Source organism: Zeus faber (assembly GCF_960531495.2).
Source record: "Zeus faber genome assembly, chromosome: 1".
In the NCBI taxonomy this organism is placed as follows: Eukaryota; Metazoa; Chordata; class Actinopteri; order Zeiformes; family Zeidae; genus Zeus; species Zeus faber.
In genome coordinates this window covers 11,954,938-11,976,869 of record NC_137193.1, presented here as the reverse complement: position 1 = coordinate 11,976,869, position 21,932 = coordinate 11,954,938, and the positions used below count along the sequence as shown (strand labels likewise).

General features: G+C 41.9%; 1 protein-coding gene across 2 annotated transcripts; it reads left to right on the top strand.

Moving 5' to 3' along the window:
* The first annotated feature begins 3,592 nt into the window (after nucleotides 1-3,592).
* Nucleotides 3,593-17,068, top strand: ago3b (argonaute RISC catalytic component 3b). 2 transcript variants are annotated; one of them, XM_080012622.1, is made up of 18 exons: nucleotides 3,593-3,723; nucleotides 3,971-4,091; nucleotides 4,504-4,712; nucleotides 5,363-5,499; nucleotides 5,988-6,122; nucleotides 7,375-7,462; nucleotides 7,804-7,951; nucleotides 8,258-8,377; nucleotides 8,794-8,916; nucleotides 10,321-10,454; nucleotides 11,446-11,630; nucleotides 12,049-12,208; nucleotides 12,629-12,719; nucleotides 14,242-14,436; nucleotides 14,895-15,029; nucleotides 15,446-15,547; nucleotides 15,766-15,965; nucleotides 16,941-17,068. In XM_080012622.1, exons 1-18 carry the CDS (start codon nucleotides 3,608-3,610, stop codon nucleotides 17,047-17,049), a joined length of 2,508 nt encoding a protein of 835 aa, XP_079868748.1. In that variant the 5' UTR covers nucleotides 3,593-3,607; the 3' UTR covers nucleotides 17,050-17,068. The 2 variants fall into 2 exon arrangements, with proteins under 2 accessions (XP_079868748.1, XP_079868747.1); XM_080012621.1 differs by having other exon boundaries at nucleotides 8,794-8,937.
* Nucleotides 17,069-21,932: the final 4,864 nt, after the last annotated feature.

Here is a 21,932-nt window from a genome sequence, read left to right as displayed (position 1 = left end):
ATTTCTGCAGATGATTGTTCATGGGTATCTGATCTCAGAAACAGAATATAGTTAAGTAAGCACAGATACATGAAAAATGTATCCTTTTTCTTTCTCAAGCTACAGTAAGTAATTCATTTGAATATATGTTTCTCAATTGCTGCTATGCTTGTCACTAAATGTACCCAAATTTCACCCTTGAGTAAAAGTGAAGTTACTGTACCAGAATATGATTTAAGTCAAAGTCACCCATTAAAAATACTATTTGAGTAAAAGTCAAAAAGTATCTGGTTTTAAATGTACTTAAGTATAAAAGCTAAAAGTAAATACTGTGATGCTCAGGTTGTACTGCCATAGTATTTAAAATATGAAACTGCAACAAAATTTGGTTAAGCTGAGTCTCTTATTGATAAGCACTGCTCATTCCATTGAGCTAAGATACAGACAGACCTTTATTATTTTGTAAAAATATGCAACAAGAAACAAACATTAGAGGGACAATGTAACAGAGTAAAAAGTATGTATTTACTTCAGAAATATAGCGAATGAAAGTGAAAGTTGCTAGAAATTGAAATACTTAAATGAAGTATAAATTGCAAAAAATACAATCCCTAAGAACAGTAACAAAGTATTTCTCCTCTGTTACTTCACTCAGTCCCACTTGTTGTTTCTGACAACACCGATTGTGGCTGTCAGAGCCAGGTGGGGATCCTGTCAGGTGTGCATGAAGCCTGCGCACGTCAATGCTGGGAACATGCTAGTTTATTTCCGTTTGACAGCGTGCCTTCCTCCCAGCTGCTCCCATGGCAACAGAAGCCGTTAAGTAGTGCTCACTTCATTACGTCCTCTCTTAATTACCAATCAATTTAACATGACACGGAATAAGTCAATTTACCTCAGCCCAAGGGCAATCAAGGTAATTTGTGTGGCAGTGGGAGCATGTGTGTCATTGATTTGGTTAAAGGGTGGTGGGGGGGTTATTTTCAGTTTTGCTAATAAGGATCAGAACATGTCACTGCAATGGAAATTACTGAAATGTAGTGAGAGATGAAACGGGCACGTTTGTCCTTTTCGTAAGGAATGAATGTTTAATCCTGTGATTCCTATCTAAGACCGACTAGACCAGTCAGGAAACTGCTGTGGTATGATACACGCCCACGTCTGCTATTGTCTGATGAAGGCAGTGCTGGTCATGAGCAGAGCTGGGTATCGAAATTCAACGCTTTTACGGTATCTGCTGAAGGTGCATTGGTGGACTATCAAAAAAATTCTAAAACATTCAATGGTGTATTTACACTGCCCAAGTAGTTAATCTCTTCATACAGAGCCAAAAATAAAACAAAATGCTTGAACTAAATGTGTAATGTAATTTTCTTTTTGGTAATGGATTTTTTTTTGTCAGTTAGCGAAGGTGAAGCTGCCATTTTTGAGAAATGTTTAACCATAAAATGAAATCATACCCCAGTTCCTAGTCAGAAGAGGTCAGCCTGTACAAAACCTTTTTTATAAACAGATTAATGTGGGGAAGTGGTGCAAGCATCTATCCTCTAGTTTAAGCACAGTTTGTCTCGATGTCAGCCTCTCTCTATCTCAGTCCCACCCCCTCCTTATCACTTACTTCCTTCCTGCATAGATCGTCTGTTTTCCTCACAAAACTCTTGTAATTTCCTCCCAAAGCCTTAGCGTTTCTAAAATATCGTTTTTGATATGATCTAGGTCACTTGTAGTTTTTTTTTTTTTTTTTTTTTTTGTATATAAAACTTGGAGTGTTCCAAATATATGACAGTTTAATAACAAAACAGGAATGCTCTTTCTTTTGCACAAACTCCAACAACAGGTTCTCTTCTATAATTATGGCCCATTTATAATGTTATTATTTTGGTATGCTGGATATTGATGCTTTTGCATACAATACATCTTTTATTATACTACCACTTAAAAGTAATGTTTTTGTTATACAATTTGCTATCGTTACTATGACAGTATTTCTACTGTCATTGCATATTATTGGTACAGAACTGTTGATGTATAACTATTTGTACTTAACTTTATTGGACCTGCTACCGCCCATATTCTTATTACAGATATACACTCACCGTGCACTTTATTAGGCACACTATACTAATACTGTGTAGGGCCTCCCTTTGCTCTCAAAACAGCCTGAATTTGTCTTTGCGTTTCCACAAGATGTTGGAAACATTGACCCTTTCTCAATCTGCCTGCTTGTCTGTACTTGTGTTCTTGTGGACTTGTGAAACATCGTCAGTCGCAGCCCAAGTACTGTTCCAATTCAAAGTACGCATCAAGCCAAGTCCAGTCTAGAGACTGTCCTGTGTCCTTCCGTCCCCGGGAGTCTGTACTCCTGAGTCGAACTTGCCAAGTCTGAACTACCAAGTCCGCAAGTCCAGACCTTGCGTACTTGGTAATGAGAAACGGCCATTCTTTGAGATTCTGGTCCATGTTGACATGATTGCATCACGCAATTCCTGCAAATGTGTCAGCTGCACATTCATGCTGTGAATCTCCTATCACATCCCAAAGGTGTTCTATTGGATTTCGATCTGGTGACTGTGAAGGGCCACTGAATAACATTTAACTCATTGTCAGGTTCAGGAAATCATGCTGGAAGTAGCCATTAGATGGTAAACTGTGGCCATGAAGGGATACAAATGGTCAGCAATACTATTTATTTTTCTATTAATATATAACTATATATATATCTATAACTAATTAATACTCAAATAGGCTGTGACATTCAAGCGATGATTTATTAGTATTAACGGGTCCAACATGTGGCAAGAAAAATTCCCCACACCATGTACACCACCGCCACCAGCCTGGACTGTTGACACAAGGCAGGTTGGGTCCATGGATTTATGCTATTGGCGCCAAATTCTGAACCCAACATCTGTGTGTCTAAGCAGAAATTGAGATTCATCAGACCAGGCTACGTATTTACAGTCTTCAACTGTCCCGTTTGGTGAGCCTGTGCCCACTGCAGCCTCAGCTTTCTGTTCTTGGCTGACAGAAGTGGAACCCGACGTGGTCTTCTGCTGTTGTAGCACATCCGCCTCAAGGTTGGACGTGTTGTGCATTCTGAGATGTTTCTCTGCTCACTGCAATTGTACAGAGTGGTTATCTGGGTTACCGTAGCCTTTCTTGTCAGCTCCAACCAGTCTGGCCATTCTACGTTGACCTCTCATCAACAAGGCGTTTCCGTCCGCAGAACTGCCAATCACTGGATGTTTTTTGTTTTTCGCACCATTCTGAGTAAACTCTAGTAACTGTTGTGCGTGAAAATCCCAGGAGATCAACAGTTACAGAAATACTCAAACCAGCCCGTCTGGCACCAACAGTCATGTCATGGTCAAACACTGAGATCAAATTTTTCCCCATCCTGGTGGTGGATGTGAACATTAACTGAAGCTTCTGACCCATATCTGCATGATTTTATGTGCTGCACTGCTGCCACAGAATAAGTGGATGTGCAGGTGTTCCTAATAAAGAACTCTTTGAGTGTCATTTACCATATAATTTTCTTACTATTTTTATCCTTATTTTCTTGGTTGTAGGAGCCGTTGGGGCCCAGGCCCTCTTCTCTTTGCCACGGCGGCCTGGCTATGGCACCATGGGAAAGCCCATCAAGCTGCTGGCCAACTGCTTCCAGGTGGAGATCCCCAAGATCGACGTCTACCTCTATGAGGTGGACATCAAGCCTGAGAAGTGTCCACGCCGTGTCAACAGGTGCAGTAGCCGCTTCTGTAAGAGCTGTAGCCAGTTTGGCTCAGGGTCAAAGCTCCGTCTCCCCACAAATAAATTAATAATTTTGCGTAATTTCTATGTACGTTGAATCAGATGGGCAGCCGGACTTCCTGTTATTCCGCCAGAAAATGTTTATACGTGTTTTTTAAACCCAAGTCCAGTCTTTCCACGTAACTTACATTGTGTGTTTCAGTTTGTGACGGTGGTGTGTTTTTCTCTTTTTCTTAAGGGAGGTCGTGGACTCCATGGTGCAGCACTTCAAGGTCACCATCTTTGGGGACCGCAGGCCAGTTTACGATGGGAAGAGGAGTCTTTATACGGCAAACCCACTGCCTGTCGCCACCAGTGGGGTAAGACACCAGCATCTGCTTTCTGAATCAAAATCACTGTAAATCAAATAAAACACATTTACCCAACGAGCCATATGTGAAGTGGTGACTGAAACCCTCAAGCTGCACATTGAAGACAAAGCGATGGTGCTTGGTTGCTCGATTTGTTGTATGATTATGAGATTTGGGAGCCCAATGCTTTGAAATCAAAACTGTTGATAGGTTGTTTCTTAAAAAGTGTCAGCTAAATAACGTGGCCAATATTGGATTTTTTTTAAACAAAATTATCGTACACATTACCTTTTTAAAATTCCGAATTCCGAATGGGCATCTGTCAAAGAATATATTTTAATGGAGCCACTTATTTCCTATTAGACGTATATTTGCCTGTAAGACTTACTGATGCCTCTCTGATCTCTGCCCTCTTCCCCAGGTGGATCTGGACGTCACCCTGCCGGGGGAGGGAGGTAAGGACCGCCCCTTCAAGGTGTCCATCAGGTTTGTGTCGCTGGTCAGCTGGCACATGCTGCACGAGGTCCTGACGGGTCGTGGGGTTCCTGAACCACTGGACCTGGAGAAGCCGCTCAGCACCAACCCTGTTCATGCTGTGGATGTGGTTCTCCGCCACCTGCCCTCCATGAAGTGAGTTTATTGCTTTCAAGGACATGTATACAGGGGGCAGGCGCTTAAAATTTCAAAAATTAGGCCTTAAAAGTTGCTTAAATACTTGAGGTTTTAATTTCAACATAAACATTTTGTCAGTCAAAATTATTTATATTCTTGTGCATCAGAGTCTACATTACTAATGGCCCTACAGCTGAACCTAATACTTACCTGTTGAGGGGAAAATCAAAGTAAATCCTTGTGCTTACCTGTCTGATATCCTAAGAGTAAGAAGAGTACTGGTTAGATTTATTCCAGTTCCGAATAACTTTCCTTGCTAATTGACCGAAAGGAAAGTGTTCTAATAACAGTCCATAGAATATCCTACAGTGGCTCATAATCTGCCCTGTTTCTTCCTGATACTTCCCTGTGCACCAAATATGTAGTACTTATCTATTATAACTTATTGAATGATTTAATGAGATCCTTTTTCCAAAATTACATTTAATTTCATTTAAAAAGTCTCTCAAGTGATATTTTTCTCATTATCAACATAGCTGAAGCAAAACCTACAGCACATATTTGCTACTTGACAGTGTCTCACCGGAAGAACAGGTTTTAGTTGATGAACTGGACAGATTAAATTGTCAGGCATATTAAAGGCAGCCCGGGCATCTCTCCTCTTCCAGGTACACCCCAGTTGGACGTTCCTTCTTCTCCTCTCCTGAGGGCTACGACCATCCGCTGGGCGGTGGCAGGGAGGTCTGGTTCGGCTTCCATCAATCGGTACGACCCGCCATGTGGAAGATGATGCTCAACATCGATGGTGAGTTCGGGGAGCGTAGTCTAGGTGTAATTTTAAAGTCATTTGAAAGTAATCCATGCAAAAAAATAACTTTATTTTATTTTTTAATCCCTGACCAGATCAAAATCTAACACCATTTATATTTTTGTTTTATGAGAATGCAATGGAGATGTAGGATTTGGGAGCATAACAGTGGTAGTGAAACCCAAGATTGCAGTCTCCCACTCAATGCAGTGGATTTAATTATATTTGCTCATAAGGCAAATAATATGGAAATTCAAACGTTGGATATAATTTTCTGGGGGCACCACGAGGTTTACCGAACATATGCATTCCAGAATAAATATTGCTTGTAAGGTGTAAGTCTCTTTAAAAGTTTCACCATTTAAACCGGTTCGAAATATGCCACTGTAAACATAGCTTATAGAAGTTTTGAAAAGACTTCCCAATTCACACAAACCTCACGGTTTGTTGCGTTAACACGCTGACTCGGTTGTCTGCCTTTTCAGTGTCGGCCACAGCATTTTACAAGGCCCAACCCGTCATCCAGTTCATGTGCGAGGTCCTGGACATTCACAATATCGACGAGCAGCCTCGGCCGCTCACGGACTCCCACAGGGTCAAGTTCACCAAAGAGATCAAAGGTACACATCAGCTTCCCCGGTTGAGGAAGCTCCACAACCACTGTATTTTTAGGACCGGCCTCCTCGGGGTTTCTAATAGGACTGTTAAAGTGGAAATTCCTGATAGGGATGTTAAAATGTGTAATCGACTGACTGTTGACGGGTTCTCTGTCTCGACAGTAAAAAGTAAAATCCTAAATGTTTTTTTCTATTTTTTATTTTTTAACGATGGAGTTCCTCCTTCTTAGAATCCATTCTAAGAATTCCGAGGCGGGCCTATCATAGAGATTTTTGTTTTGTACCCACGATGTCAACCGCATCCTGTCCTGTCCGATGATGCACGCACATCCACACATATGAGCCACGTAGCGAAATGATTCATGTTTCATTTCAGATGCCACATTATCATCTCGCTATGTCAGGCTGCCATCACGTGTGGGTAAAACCACTCAGTTCACGAGTGCTGTCGTGTTTTTATAGCTGAATATCTAATTCTTCATGATTCATTTATTTTACCCGACATTCGCAAAAGCACACCAAGGAAAAAATTGTTGATTTGGTGAAATGGTTTCATTTTCATCACGTTAAACTAATAAAAGGTGATTGCTTTGAATGTTCCAAAATTGTTGAATAAACGCTGGTGTAGGCTATAGGTCTAACCCAAAACATCGTAAAGAAAGAATTTTGAACATCGCTCTCCGCTCTGCCATTGTGGTGCTGAAAGGACACAGTGCCGCGGAAAAGTGCCAGTGCCAGTGTGGGGTGGGGAAGCAAATCCATATCTCATGGCATGTTTTGAATTACAGGGGGGATTGGGGCTGTCTTACCCCCCCTAATTAAGACTTTTAGCATTTTAGTGTATTTGCATTATGCATGTGCTCCTTTATATGCCTGCAAGAATGCACTAATTGTTTATCACTGATTGAGAAAGTAACAGTCATCAACAGAGAACAAAAGAGTACTATCAATCAAATGAATAAAATCACAGAATCACGTTGCCTTTAAGTTATGAAATGACAATCAGCAGTTTTTCCATGAAATCTCAACATTTTACATATACATAAGCGATTAATCAGAAATGTTGCACTTAATTAAAATCTTTATTTTTCTTATAAAATGAATTTTATTCTTGCATAGCAGCTCAAGATAACTGATCAGTTTTAATGTGCTCTACTGTTTAAGTCATTGTAAATCAAAATCCGGATAATGCCTAAACAAAAAAAATTACCTTTTTTGATTATGTCTCACTCATAAGGATGTCCACCGTCCGTAGGTCTGAAAGTGGAAGTCACACACTGTGGAACCATGCGTCGGAAATACAGAGTGTGCAACGTAACCCGCCGCCCTGCCAGCCATCAGACGTGAGTCCACTCGCTCAAAGCAGCTATTTTTATTTTCCCAATTTCCAAATGATTCATCAATAGTGTCTGAAGAGTCCCACTAGGCCTTGGAAGATTTTTTCCTGATAAGACATTTTGCCTCTGAAAATATCGCCATTAAAACCCCTGAGAAATTCATTGTGACATTGATTGTGGATGGTGCCAATCGTCTTTCACCCCTCATTTGCGCAAACGCACCCAGAGTGTATTTTTGAATTACTATTGAGAGATTTGGGCTACCTATTATTACTTTCTACATTTTATATTAAAAAAAAAAAAATTAAATTTTGTTTAAGCTTCATCGTCTTTTCTGTAATTTCCAGATTTCCTCTGCAACTGGAGAACGGTCAGACTGTTGAGCGCACGGTGGCCCAGTACTTCAGGGAGAAGTACAATCTGCAGCTCAAGTATCCCCACCTCCCCTGCCTTCAGGTCGGCCAGGAACAAAAACATACCTATCTGCCTCTGGAGGTAAACACCCAAATCCCTGACAACCACATTACTTTTTTTTTTATCTTTAGAAACTGTGTGTGTGTGTGTGTGTGTGTGTGTGTGTGTGTGTGTGTGTGTGTGTGTGTGTGTGTGTGTGTGTGTGTGTGTGTGTGTGTGTGTGTGTGTGTGTGTGTGTGTGTACGTGTGAAATTATAGACAGACAGAAATTGTATGTCTCAAAGCTGAATAACCTTCAGAACAGAAATGGTGCAATTCTGTGCTATCCTTATCTTTTGTCATGAAGGTGTGAAACCTGGATAAACCACTGTGTGTGTGTGTGTCTAGGTCTGTAACATCGTGGCCGGCCAGCGCTGCATCAAGAAGCTGACAGACAACCAGACATCCACCATGATCAAAGCCACGGCCCGCTCCGCCCCGGACCGACAGGAGGAGATCAGCAGACTGGTGAGCCACGCTTCCTTCTCTGGTGCATTACAGAAAACATTGCGTGTTAATATGCTGCATCTTGAAATGAATTCATTTATTAATGAATCCCCCACCCCACCCAATTTTATCATCTATTTGTAGGGTTGGGTATAAGCATCAACATATTGACATTTTGTACATAATGAGAATTGTTGCCAATTTTTCAGTCTCGCAGTTTTCAAGTTCAAGTTCAAGAGATTATTTGTCACATACATACGGAACAAATTCACAGAACAAATTCAGTCTAATACTGAAATTAAATATTTGAATGACTGTATGTTCCTGTAAATAACATAAGACGTTGCTTTACTGATCTGACAGTATTGTATGGAACAAAAAAACCTGACTACTAATAATAATGAATATTTTTAATTAATCGCATTCCTTGAACCCAGGTGCGGAGTGCGAACTACGAGGCCGACCCATTCGTCCAGGAGTTCCAGTTCCGTGTGCGTGACGAGATGGCTCAGGTGACGGGCCGCGTCCTGCCGGCCCCCATGCTGCAATATGGCGGCAGGGTGAGCTCTGAACACTTTATGGTACCCTTCCTTTAAATCATGCTCAATACCCATGTGTGTCTTTTAGGGATAGGCATGATTAGTCGACTAATCGATTAGTCGACTGGGGCAGTGACGGCGACTATTTATTTGTATTTATTTATCTAGTTATTTATTTATTTGTTTGTTTTTTTATTTATTTATCCCGTCTTTTCCGCCTTGACTAATAAGTGTCGCACCCACTTCACGAAATACCCTGGCCGGGGTGATGACGTCACCGCTTTTCGACTAATCGACTGAAAATCTTGTTAGTCGTCGACCACTGCCCATCCCTAGTGTCTGTGTGTGTGTCTAAAGCTGCAGGGGTTTCCTCCAAACTGGTATACATTAGGGCTGCATTTGAGAAATAAATAAATAAATAATAACCTGTACGCGGATACATTTCAATTTTATTATTTTCAATTTCTGAATCAATTTCAGAAGTTATGCAACCATTTTCCACTTACATTAAGCCACCACCATAGTCACAATGCAGTTGAAATATTTAAGACTGATTAAATGGTGCTGGTACTAAATGGCCTGCTGATCTTCTATAAAAAATTATTGCTTTTGAATTTTTTGGCATTATATTAAGGGGATACAATTCCATCCTTGTCTATCTAGTACAGAGACAGCATCAGGCTGCATGTTAACTAGCTCAATACAAGGCTGCAGGGGGAATCGACTTGCCTTGCTCCTGTTAGCTTTACCTCATAGACGTTTATTTCTAAGCCTTGACGGCCATTTCTGTGGGAAACCCTTGACCTCACTTTTTCTTGTATTGTTCATATTAACATTTTAGAATTAATGTTATCTGTTTATGTGCATGCTGGTGTTCTGGACTGAATTTGCGCAAAGACATTGATGTTTTAAATGTTGTCTTTTTCACCGTTGAAATTAGAAAAAAATACTTTGAAAATGCTATGGTTAAATGATTATTTTGTATAAATTGTGTTGTGCAGGTAAAACAAATCAGTTATTTATTTCAATAGTTCATTTATCAAAAATCATGAATCCAGGATATAGTACTTTAGGATAGAGCTGCTGGATAAGTTGTTTGACAAATACACATTTAAATAACTTGTGCTTCAGATTTTTTTTTCACTTTACGAACCCTGTGAAGCAAAATTAAAAGTTAGGGTTCCATATAATGTGTTTTCACTGAGCCTAGGACGGAGTAAAGCTATGATGAATGGGTCTTTGTTGATATTATAAGTTGGAAGATCAATCAACTTGAATGTGAACTGACCAATAAGCTTGTCGTCATGACATCATGCCCTCAACTGCCCCTACCTGTTGAATCCCAATCAGTATTTGTGTCTCCATGTACGTATGTGTCTGTGTGACCACCAGCCCCAGCAGATCAACCCTGCGCTGTCGTTGCAGAACCGCACCGTGGCCACACCCAGCCATGGCGTGTGGGACATGAGGGGGAAGCAGTTCCACACTGGGGTGGAGATCAAGATGTGGGCCATCGCCTGCTTCGCCACACAGAGGCAGTGCCGCGAGGAGATCCTCAAGTGAGTTCACTGAACAAAGTCTTCTCTGATAGTTTGTCAGTGTCGTCACAATTGAACATAGTCTAGAAACGACACTTCTTCTCGGAGTTCTTAACCTTAACCTCGGCCAATGTTGATCTCCAATGCAAATTCAGTACTTTCTCTGTACTAAATTTGACCCTTATTTTGTGGTCTGCAGAACAGACTGGTAGTATCATTTGATCTGTTTTTCTCCATTCGACATCTAACTTGATTCTATGTGTCAAATGCCAAATCACTCCTCAATTCTATGATATGCAACATGTTTGCCACTCTGTGTGGTATTTTAGTTTTTAGGGATATAAAGACGTATTTTTTTTTATCCATGTTTTGCGAGGCATGCCAACTAGTATACATTTAGGCATTATGTAATAGGGCTGCAGATACTTCTTTATTGTCCCATTTGAATTTGTATACTTTATTATTTTTAATATTCAAATATATCCTAATTTTTTAATGCTGAAATGTAATGTGAACCTCCGCACTAGAGGATATTCAGACGGTGATGGTCAGGTTTATTTCCTGCTTTCATCGCCACATCTGTGGAATTACTGGTTATCAAAGGCGCACTCTCTTGCACACAGTGAAAGGCCGGGGGAGAGGGAGACGCTCTGCGCTTGTATGTCTCTGCTGACGCGGACTCCGCACACAGTTACTTTTCTTTCCTGCAGCCCTATTATGTAATAGCGTGACGTTAAAAAAAGAGCTGGATTTTATTGCTATAAAAGCATTTTGCTCCAATAATTTAGTAGATTCTTTATGTAATTGTTTAATGTGGTAATCTGTAAGATTTTGTTTGCAAAGATCTCATATTTGATCATTTATTTGGCCCATAAAAAGGAATAGAAGCAGATTGTTTCATTGACAGACTGTCTTGTACAGTCCAGCTACAGTGAGCTGGTTTTCTGTTGTGTATTTACTGGTTTTAAACATGTCCTATCACCCTCTGCTTCAACCCCCACCTCTCGGCCAGGGGTTTCACTGACCAGCTGAGGAAGATCTCCAAGGATGCTGGGATGCCCATCCAGGGCCAGCCGTGCTTCTGTAAATATGCCCAGGGGGCTGACAGCGTGGAGCCCATGTTCAGGCACTTGAAGAACACCTATGCTGGGCTGCAGCTAATCATCGTCATCCTGCCTGGCAAAACACCCGTCTATGGTACATACATGAGGATATAGAATAACTATCAATGACCAATATCAATAGCAAAACCTTGATAGCAATGGTTTGACAATATCTTGGGGATGACAATTGGTGCTTTCATAAGATACTTTCACACAATAAATATTTGAGAAACGATCATCAGCAATGTGTATAATATGACCAATCAGGCAGAGTCATTTGATTACAGCTGGGGCAGTCTATGAAGTTCAGAAATTGTATTTTTGTGCTTTACTGTAATGCAGCCTTCAAGACAACAGTTAACTATATCATGATAACCGAATTCCCAGACTATCCAGTCTCATATCACTACATCAATATTAAATCTGTGCTCAAAGTCAGAATACTGACTTTGTCGCAGTGTTATATGTATGTGCTCTGTGATAGCATGAAGATGAATGTCCATCCCCTACAGCTGAGGTGAAACGTGTGGGAGACACCTTGCTGGGCATGGCCACCCAGTGTGTCCAGGTGAAGAACGTGGTGAAGACTTCCCCTCAGACGCTGTCCAACCTCTGCCTCAAGATCAACGTAAAGCTGGGAGGCATCAACAACATCCTGGTTCCCCACCAGCGGTAAGACGACGGCACTGTTTGGAAAATAAAGTAGAACCGACGGGGTGAAGCCATAGTGCTGCTAAACCCAAATAATTCTGTTGAAGCCTTGATATCCTACTCATGGAACAATTGTTTTCAAAACCACAACCAAAACCCCCATTAGAAGAAGTAAGCTTAGATGTTATGCCCCTGAAGCCTTGTGGGGAAAATGTGTTCACCATTGATTATAGTGAGAAGTTTGTTTATTTATTTATTTTCCATTGAGTCCGTTTCCTGGAGCAGCCTCTAGTGGCCATGAGCTGAACTGTAGATAAAAGCACTTCCGCACTGGATTCAACGCCTGGTCGTAATGGCTGCTGCTTGGTCGAAACACAAGCTGAGCCTCACCATCCAGAGCTGTTTGGGTTGATCTCCTTCTCTGTTCCTCTCTCCCTATAGACCTTCAGTTTTTCAGCAGCCCGTAATCTTCCTCGGGGCAGACGTCACTCACCCCCCAGCTGGAGACGGGAAGAAGCCCTCTATTGCCGCAGTAAGAGCACGCTCTCATACATTCTCCCTTTTGCTTGTTTTTCCAAGAACAGGAGCCTTCTGAAATGAGCGCTTCAGATTCCGGATGTTAGCAATTAATCAACTGTCAATGAATTGCGAATAAGAATTTAATTAATTACGATTTTGTCTTATCAATAAGAACTGAACAGTCTGCGGTCTTGTTGTAATTGTATCAACGGGATCTTTGGGAGTTTTCTAGGGAAGGGAAAAAAAAAAAAAAAAAACCCCAGCTAAGAAGTAGTTGTACTCACCGTAACGACATTGGGCAGTCTTGAAAAAAAAATGCCTAGGGGAGCAGGAAGTAGTAGTAGATGGAGGCTTCCTGAAAACGTAGAAAACGGGAGCTGCTCGATGCTGAGGAGGAAACTATGTTTATTTTTGCCCAAAAACAAATGCTTCCAGATGGAACAAGGTAGATGGGAACGGTATAACAGCACTTTCTGAACAGCACAGGGGGAGGGGATAAAAACCTGGAGTGAGGGAAAGGTACGACGGCATAACGAAACAAGCGATATGTTGCTATGGTGATGACTCCAAGAAAAAATATTAAAGTGAATTATTTTGTTTGTCGTTATATATAAGAATTTTAGTTATTTTATTAGCTTCTCGTTGTCCATATTTGCACCAGACTTGATCTGCTAGGTAACATCCGGCTCATTCCATTGCGGAGGAGGGCAAAAAGTTAAAATATTTCATTTTGCGAACCAGGTCAGCAAGGCTTGCGTCAAACTTCTCCATTTTGAAATGAAATGAGAAGCGCCCCTCGTGTCAAGTCACAAAACCTCAGGTCCCCACACGCCATGGCGCTACCCCCTGGTGACTTTCATTAGCTTTTATGTAATCAATTCATCGTCGATTGTTTGAGGTTAACAGCTATCGATTAAGGAAATTCCTTTAAATTTGCATCCCCACTTCAGATATGTCTTCCTGTTTTCAAGGAAACACTAATGAGCCGTGCCAAAGTACCCGTACTGATTTTAGCCCCTGGTTGGGCCTAGTACAAAGTGTGCCAACCGGGCTACATGGGCGGAGCTAAGAGCTACTGCAGGCCATTTCTTGGTCAATTGTCCTTCCAAGTTGACACAACTTTAAGTTGTTATTACTGGCACCTCAGATAAGAGACCTACAGATTGCCACGTGTGCTGTGCCACATCATGACACTGCATTGGTCTCACACCGTAAACCTACATCCTTAGTAAAAGTCTACAAACAACATCTCTGCCCAAGCTGTGCCGGTGGCAACGGAAATGTAAGGGTTTTTAATACACGGTGTGTATATATATTTTTTTTCATACTGTAGTAGCCACTTTGTGACTTTCTGCTCGTTGTTATTTTTGGGAAAATCCAGGCCAAGAAAATTAAACATAGAAGTTCCACCTCTGATGTCGGCCAACACATCTCAAAAGAATACAAAGTAGTTTCGTAAACCAGACTGGTCGTTTTGCTTGTAGCATTGTGTGGACCAATCACAATACAAATGACTGACCTCCTTCCCTTCCCAGGTGGTGGGCAGCATGGATGCCCACCCCAGCAGGTACTGTGCGACGGTTCGGGTGCAGAGGCCCCGGCAGGAGGTGATCCAGGACCTGGCCTCTATGGTGCGGGAGCTGCTCATCCAGTTTTACAAGTCGACCCGCTACAAGCCCACCAGGATCATCTTCTACAGGGACGGCGTCTCAGAAGGCCAGTTCAGACAGGTACAGCAGCTGTGCTTACTGTATGGATCTATTGCAGTTTGATTCCTCAAGGATGTTTTTGTTCTTTGCTAACCAGGGTCGTCCCAACTAGGTCTGTCACGATCATTACATTTTAGTTGATGATTTTCATTAACAAATCATGTCTCATTTTGTTCATTTATGTCACCATAAACTGTCATAAAATAAAACATGGATAAAATTGAATTTAAAAAAATAATAAATAAATAAAACTACCTATTGCAGAAGAGCCGTTTATTGACATTGAACACTGAAACATAAACCTTGGGTAGACCATTAAATTGCTGTTGGAACTATTGGAAACACGTTTTATTTGTTGCAATTTCTAATATTAATTAAAAATTCTCATGAACTGTGTGTGTGTGTGTGTGTTTTGTTACTGATTTGAAACACCAAGAGGGGTTCCAGTTGACAAGTGGTTATTTGTGTTGTCCGTGTAGGTGTTGTATTACGAGCTGCTGGCGATCCGCGAGGCCTGCATCAACCTGGAGAAGGAGTACCAGCCGGGGATCACGTACATCGTGGTCCAGAAACGCCACCACACACGGCTTTTCTGCGCGGATCGCAATGAGCGGGTGAGTCATTAATCAATTGCAGCCATGTTCTTTGGCAACTGAAATTGCCCCATTGTGCTACTTGGCTGCAGCTATTTTCTCGACCAATTTAAAAGACTCTGCTGCTAATCACCCGGGTTGACACCCAATTAACGAAAAAGTAAGGTGACTGTTAAAAAATACAAGTTTTCCTTCAATGACAATGTTGATTTTAACATGAATACATCATAAGATTATTCAATTTTTGCCTGAATCCCACTTTTCCAAATAATTTTGATTGCAAAAGTCTGGTTGACTCCCAATGATCGAAAGATAAGCTTTTTGTTTTGAAATTCTGAAAGTTTTGAAATCATCATCTGGACAGTTGGGCTTTGGAGAAATTATTATTTTTTATTATTATTATTATTCATTATTTTACAAACGTTTCTTCCTGTCAGGTTGGACGAAGTGGAAACATTCCTGCTGGCACCACCGTGGACACGGACATCACACACCCCTACGAGTTTGACTTTTACCTCTGTAGTCACGCTGGAATACAGGCAAGCTTCCCAAAAAGCCTTTCGCTGGTCCTTAGATTCTGTAGTTAAGAGTATACTAAAGACTTAACTACTGTACATTCACATTGATTCATCGATAAAATATGTGACGCGGGTCTCATAAGAAACCTCTATTGGTGCTCATCAATTGTTGCAGTGTGACACAAAAAACACTGGGCATTGTCCCTCGGACCCGCTCTGACCCGGCTCTCTATTCCCAGGGTACGAGCCGGCCGTCCCACTACCACGTCCTGTGGGACGACAATTGCTTCACGGCCGACGAGTTCCAGCTGCTCACCTACCAGCTGTGCCACACCTACGTGCGCTGCACACGCTCCGTCTCCATCCCAGCGCCGGCCTACTACGCCCACCTCGTGGCCTTCCGTGCACGCTACCACCTGGTGGACAAGGAGCACGACAGGTGAGCTCAGAACAAACAATGATAATATGGACTACCCTTGGGACTTTTTAGACAACTGTATAAACTCTAAACAGGATTGTCCGGGTGTGGGGTGTCCGCAGCTCCTCAAATCCAGTTTTAGAAATATAAGGCCCTAAAAGTCATTAAGTAGTCTTAAAATTAAATCTGACAAAATGATTCTGTTCAAATGAAGGCCTCGTGAATTAAAATGTATCTGTTTATTTTTGTCAAAATTAGTCAAGTTCTTCTGCATCAATCATCATTTCTTATTTAATAACGTGAACCTACCACTGAACCTCATACTTCAGACAAGGCTTTGTCAAAGTCTTTAATGTATGACTTAATTGTTGTTGTTTTTTTTTGTTTTGTTTTAACAAATTGTAGCCCTCTGATATCTGCGGACATGCTGATTAAAGTAAAATTAGTTATTTATCTGGAACCAAAGTCTGTTACATACAGGAGAGGGGTTTTGCCCGCCCACTCACTAGTGGCAAGACAGACAAGCCCCTTTCCCATGTGTCCTTGCCACGCCCGCGATGTGCGCACAGCGGAACGCAGATCGGGTGATGTGCTGCTCCGCTGTGCGTCCCCGTGTTGCTCCTTCTCCTAATGGAACAAGACAAAACACTGTGCGCAACAGGAACAGTTCCTTGATCACTCTCTTCCATGAGGGTAAGGGGCTATATTTAGTCTACCGGTCTGTCGTCTCGGCAAACTGGTGCCCGAGCGATCTGCCCCGAAGTTTTGTATTTGACTTTAAATGGCTGTTCTGTCGCTCTTTTCCCAAGTAGGAGGTCAGAGTTGTGACCTCAATGGGATGCAGCGTACTCTATGTCAACATGGTACTTTTTTCGCCTACCATGATTTTGGATGTGCTAAACACTAATTTGGCGTACTAAATAGTAGGATAGTATACCATTTTGGGCACAGAGTGTGTCTCAATTCACCCTGTCTCTGTCTCTGTCTCAACCCCAGTGCGGAGGGCAGCCATGTTTCGGGGCAAAGCAATGGGCGCGACCCGCAGGCGCTGGCCAAGGCCGTGCAGATCCACCACGACACGTTGAGGACCATGTACTTTGCCTGAGCGCCACTCCGCCCACGCCTCCCGCAATGCACCGCCTGCCAGTCCACCACCCTCTTGTCGGTGCAGCTCGGCCCGCCGAAAACACGAGGACGCCACAGGAAGTGACATCGCAAGCCAGAGAGGAGCACAGCCACGTTATGCAATACGAAGCCAGCCAATCGTTTGTGCTCTCACTTGCCCTCCTCTCACCTCTCCAAGCTTGTTCAGTCCTCACCTTACAGCTTTGACAGCAGCTTATTCAAGTGTTTTTTTGTTTTTTTTGGGGGGGGGTTTTTCGGCGGGTTAAGGGTCGCTTCGTTTTTATTTATCCAGAGTAGAGAAGCGACAGGGGATATTCAGTGGAGGATTATATGGTGCATGGCTGCAGAAAGGGTCCGACTTGCTCCGCAGCTTAATAATGCTGGTCCATACTGTAGATGTTTTTACATATACGTTTGTGTCTGTGTGCGTGTGCTCGCTTGTGTTCCGTGTTTTTGTTCGTCGGCAAATGTGTGGTTGCCATGGAAACGCCTTTTGTTAGGGTATCATGGAACACTTAAAACGCAGCTTTGTTTTTTTTTTTTTGTTTTTTTAATTTTTTTTAACTCAAGGTTTTTGCGAACCGCTTCACCAGTAACTATGGTAACTACTTAATGTCCCTTTAAGCCAACGGTTACACAGACGGACAATAAGAAGGGTTAAACTCTGCACTCTATCCATAGAAACACTGAATGAAATCTTGTTTTTGTTTTTAAATGTGGTTGTGCATAGTGCAGCCATTCTTTGAGGGACTGTATAACACTTGATGCCTTAGCTATAGGCACGGACTGTTGGAAATACTCGCCCACAGCAACGCGGCGGACATGTTTATTATTCAAACTTCCTCACTTTAAGATTTTATCTCGGTACAGAGTTTTATATCAGTCCTCCTCCGACGTGCGGTTTGTTCCGCTGACGATGAGATATTTGTAATATGACTAACGTTCATATTCAGCAATAGATGATGGTGGACAGCTTAGTACATTTTTATTTCTCTAGTTTTTACACAAGGAATGAATCAACAACATCGTTATGAACTTGTTCGGTGCAATAAGGCGTTGAAGCAGAGAGCGGACTCTTCGGTGGACGTTTTGGTTTGTAGGCTGAGACTGTTCTTCTCCCCCCCCCCCCGGTAGGTGGGGGTGTGTTTTGAGATTGAATCTGGGCAAGTGACTTTGAACATGGATTCAGGAATGTACAGTGTGGGGCATTCCTGCGTAGGTGACGCCACGGGGCCCCGGCCGGGTGGGTTTTCCGCTGGGTTCCCCGCGGCTCGGGCAAGGTGCGATGAGATTACGATAAAGTGCCTGATCTGGTGAGCTGGAGAGAGGAGAGCTGAGGGGGAGGGACGGGAAGGTTTTTGGAGAACGTGTTGCTGCTGACGCTCGATACCCTGTACGCGAAGCGACGCTTTCGGGGTTAAACGTCTCCCGACGGCGAAGAGTCGTCCGACCTCTCAACGCGGCTGTTAATGTGAATTAGTGACTCGGCTCCGGTTTCGTAGAGTTAAGGTGTTGAGGTGTTTGTGCTGTGGCTGTGACGTCCTCGTTGTGTTTTGCGCCGCTGGGATTGCACTGTTCCTGTCAAGGCTTTTACACGTTAACGCGCTCGTCGTGGTTTTGTTAACTAGTCGTCGTCCGCTGGATTTGGTAGGAATCGTTTTGGTCACTCTGTGGCATAAATGGAAGTTTCCATTGCTTAAAAATCAGTTTCTAAAAAAAAAAAAACAAAAAAAAAAAAAAAAAAAAAATGGGGGGGGTGGGGGGGGAATTTTTCGGACGTTAAAAAAGTGAAGGATCCTGTCAGGCAAACTTCAGTGGGTCGGTGCATGCCATAGGCCTGCCAAACTGGAGGAATTTAAACTTAAGACATGTTTCAAGAGTCCAAGCAGATAACCAACCCTCCAGGCCTCCATTCCCTTTACAAAGTCATTTATGCCAAAAAAAGGAGAATGAACACGAAGCCTCGCAGTGCAGACGAAGCCTTACGGCGGCGTCACGTTCCGCCCGAACCAAACCGATGTGCCTGGTGGCGGGGGAGGGAGGTAGGGAAGGAAGTGAGGGAGGGAGGGAGGAAGGAAGGAAGTAAGTAGCACAGTCTGGATGACGTTGCTCCTCAAAGCGACCGGATTGTTGCGGCGATATCGGAAACAAACTCGCTGCTATGAGCTTGTTAGTGTAAAGAGAGTTTATTTAGTATTTCATCAGATATGGAGGTTGTACATTGGTTCAGAGAGACACAAAGAGGATTTATTTAACAGCACTTACTGTAAAACCATGCAGTCGACGGAGGCTAGAACGGGCTTGGATGCTGAGAGCGTCCATTTTGTCTGGGGCGAAGGAACCCCCCAGGACAACGTTTTAACGCGATGGCAGTGAATAGTTCCCTAATCAAGGCTGTCGACCCCTGCCCCCAGATGTTACATACGCCCGTGTGGGAGCACGCTGATCCCATTCCAAACGGGAGAATTGGAGCTCATTTCGTCGCTCGCAATGTTTTTTTTGTTTTTTTTTTGTTTTGTTTTGTGAAGTCGAAGCTACGCCGTCTCTGGATGTCAGACATTACCAGCACGTGATTTCCTTTCTTTATTTTTCTTTTTTTTTTTTTCCCCTTTCCCTCTTCTTCTTCTTCTTCTTCTTCTTTTTTTTTTTTTTTGACTTGAAGAACAGCAGCGGTGATGACAGACATGCTGAACAGTGCGCGCTATCTCCTCTGCTTTCCTTTATCGTGTAGAACTTGCATTCAGCCTCGGTATGGGAATTCTCAACTCAGTTTGCCACAGAATTGACTTCTCGAGTTTGGCAGGGCATTGCATGTGAGAATGACGGCCATGCCTGTCTTAATAGAGCTGAACATCTGATGCCTTTTACTCAAACCATTCAAAAGCATTTTTAATTCTGAATGGAGATATATTTATATTTAAAGATATTAATATAATGCAACCACACCACTTATTTTTGCTAACAAAATCCTATACGAGATACACAACCATAATGGCTGTAATTAAATGACAATAATAATAATAGTAATAGTCACTAATAATTATCCAAATTTAATAATGCCATGCCTTTGCTGCATTGATCTACTGTATGGAGGTGTTTTTGATTGTGTGTGTTTTTTTTTTTTTTTTTGTTTTTTTTTAAAGGGGATGTTTGTCATATAGTTTGTTTGTCATGTAGTGGACAGATGAAGTTTCAGCCCTCTCGTAATTATTCTTTAATTTCACTAAAACCTAAGGACCTGTGAAGAAATCTCTACTTTTCAATCTTGTTTTCACCATCTCATGAAAGCTCCTCAGAGAAGTGAACGACTGTGATCCCTGACGCTTCACTATGGGTCTTGTTGCATTGCACAATGCCCATACTGTACAGTTCTTTTATTTCATTTCTTATCCTCTCTTTTTTTTTTTTTTTTTTTTTTTTTTAAATAGGAGGGTTGAAAGTTTGTCTTTGGAGTCGTCCTTAATAGGTTGTGCCTTTCCAGATGGTGCTGAAAACAAGTAAATCAAGATATCTTAACATTCAGAAAACGTTTAGGGCAATTTGCCCATGTTTGCGTTGATAAGTATATATTGATACATGACAATACTGTAATGTGTGTGTGTGTGTGTGTGTGTGTGTGTGTGTGTGTGTGTGTGTGTGTGTGTGTGTGTGTGTGTGTGTGTGTGTGTGTGTGTGTGTGTGTGTGTGTGTGTGTGTGTGTGTGTGTATACCTCAGACATATTATGCCAAGAACACAAAATATGCAGAACTGCTCAGTTTGTATCTGACAGGACCAAAAGGCCTGTGGGGATTAGTCAAAAGTGGTCGGGCACTCAAAGCACAACCCAGGATTATAATTTAGAAAATGGGGTAAACTCCTACACAAGCACCTGTAGTTCCAAAGGTAACGAGTAGCTAAACAACATGTAGCATAATTTATTTTGATTTTCTTTCAACTAAATGCTCCCTGTGTATGCATTTTTTTTTTTGTTTGTTTTTAAGATTTGGGTGTAGTTTGAAGAGATCCAGTTTGCTTGGACAGCAATAACCAGTGTTTTTAATCCTGTGCAACGTGTATTGCATCACCTTTGGCCTCAATTCGTAGCCCGTCACTTTTCACGTAATGGTGAAACCATTACGTGAAAAATGTAAGTCAATGGACCTAAATTGTATTTGAAATCAATCCATTGACTGTTTCATGAGTGTGGCCATTGTAGGTGTTTTTTTGGTCAAGTTTGGGGACCCTCTGAAATTCCCACAGCCTCAAAACCCAGATCCCCGATCATTTCTTTCATTTTGTGCTATTTACACATGTTTACAGATACGACAGGTTTGTGACCCCATGAGTGCCCATTTCCCAGCTGAAGGATTCTCCACAAAACTAAATCTGTAGACCTTACACTTCTATGGTTGGCTGCATTCGAAATGAACCGAAAAAGTGATGTATTAGTTAATATATTAATGTGCTTTTATTCCTTTTTTTTTTTTTTTTTGCTTGACTATGAAATCCTGTCACTTTTAGAAGTATAATTGTTACGTATTTTATTTTACATTTTTTTTTGTCTTAACACTTATCTGATCCTGATCCTAAGTTGAGCCTTTTATTTGATGGTCATATTTAATTGTTTTGATTAAATATTGTATGTATGGAACCTACTTTCGTGTCTTGTTACTTAAAGCTACCCCATCCCACAAACAGTAACCCCTTCATCGGTCTCCCAGTAATTTAAAGTTGTTAGTAGCTTCACATTTTTGTGAAAAAAAAAAAAAAAAAAAAAAAAAAATCAGTTTAGTATCATATCCTTTTTAGTTGGACTCTTTGTTCTCCAGGACTTTGACCCAATACTCTGCAGCAGCTCTGAAGCTTCCAGCTCAGGTAACTGG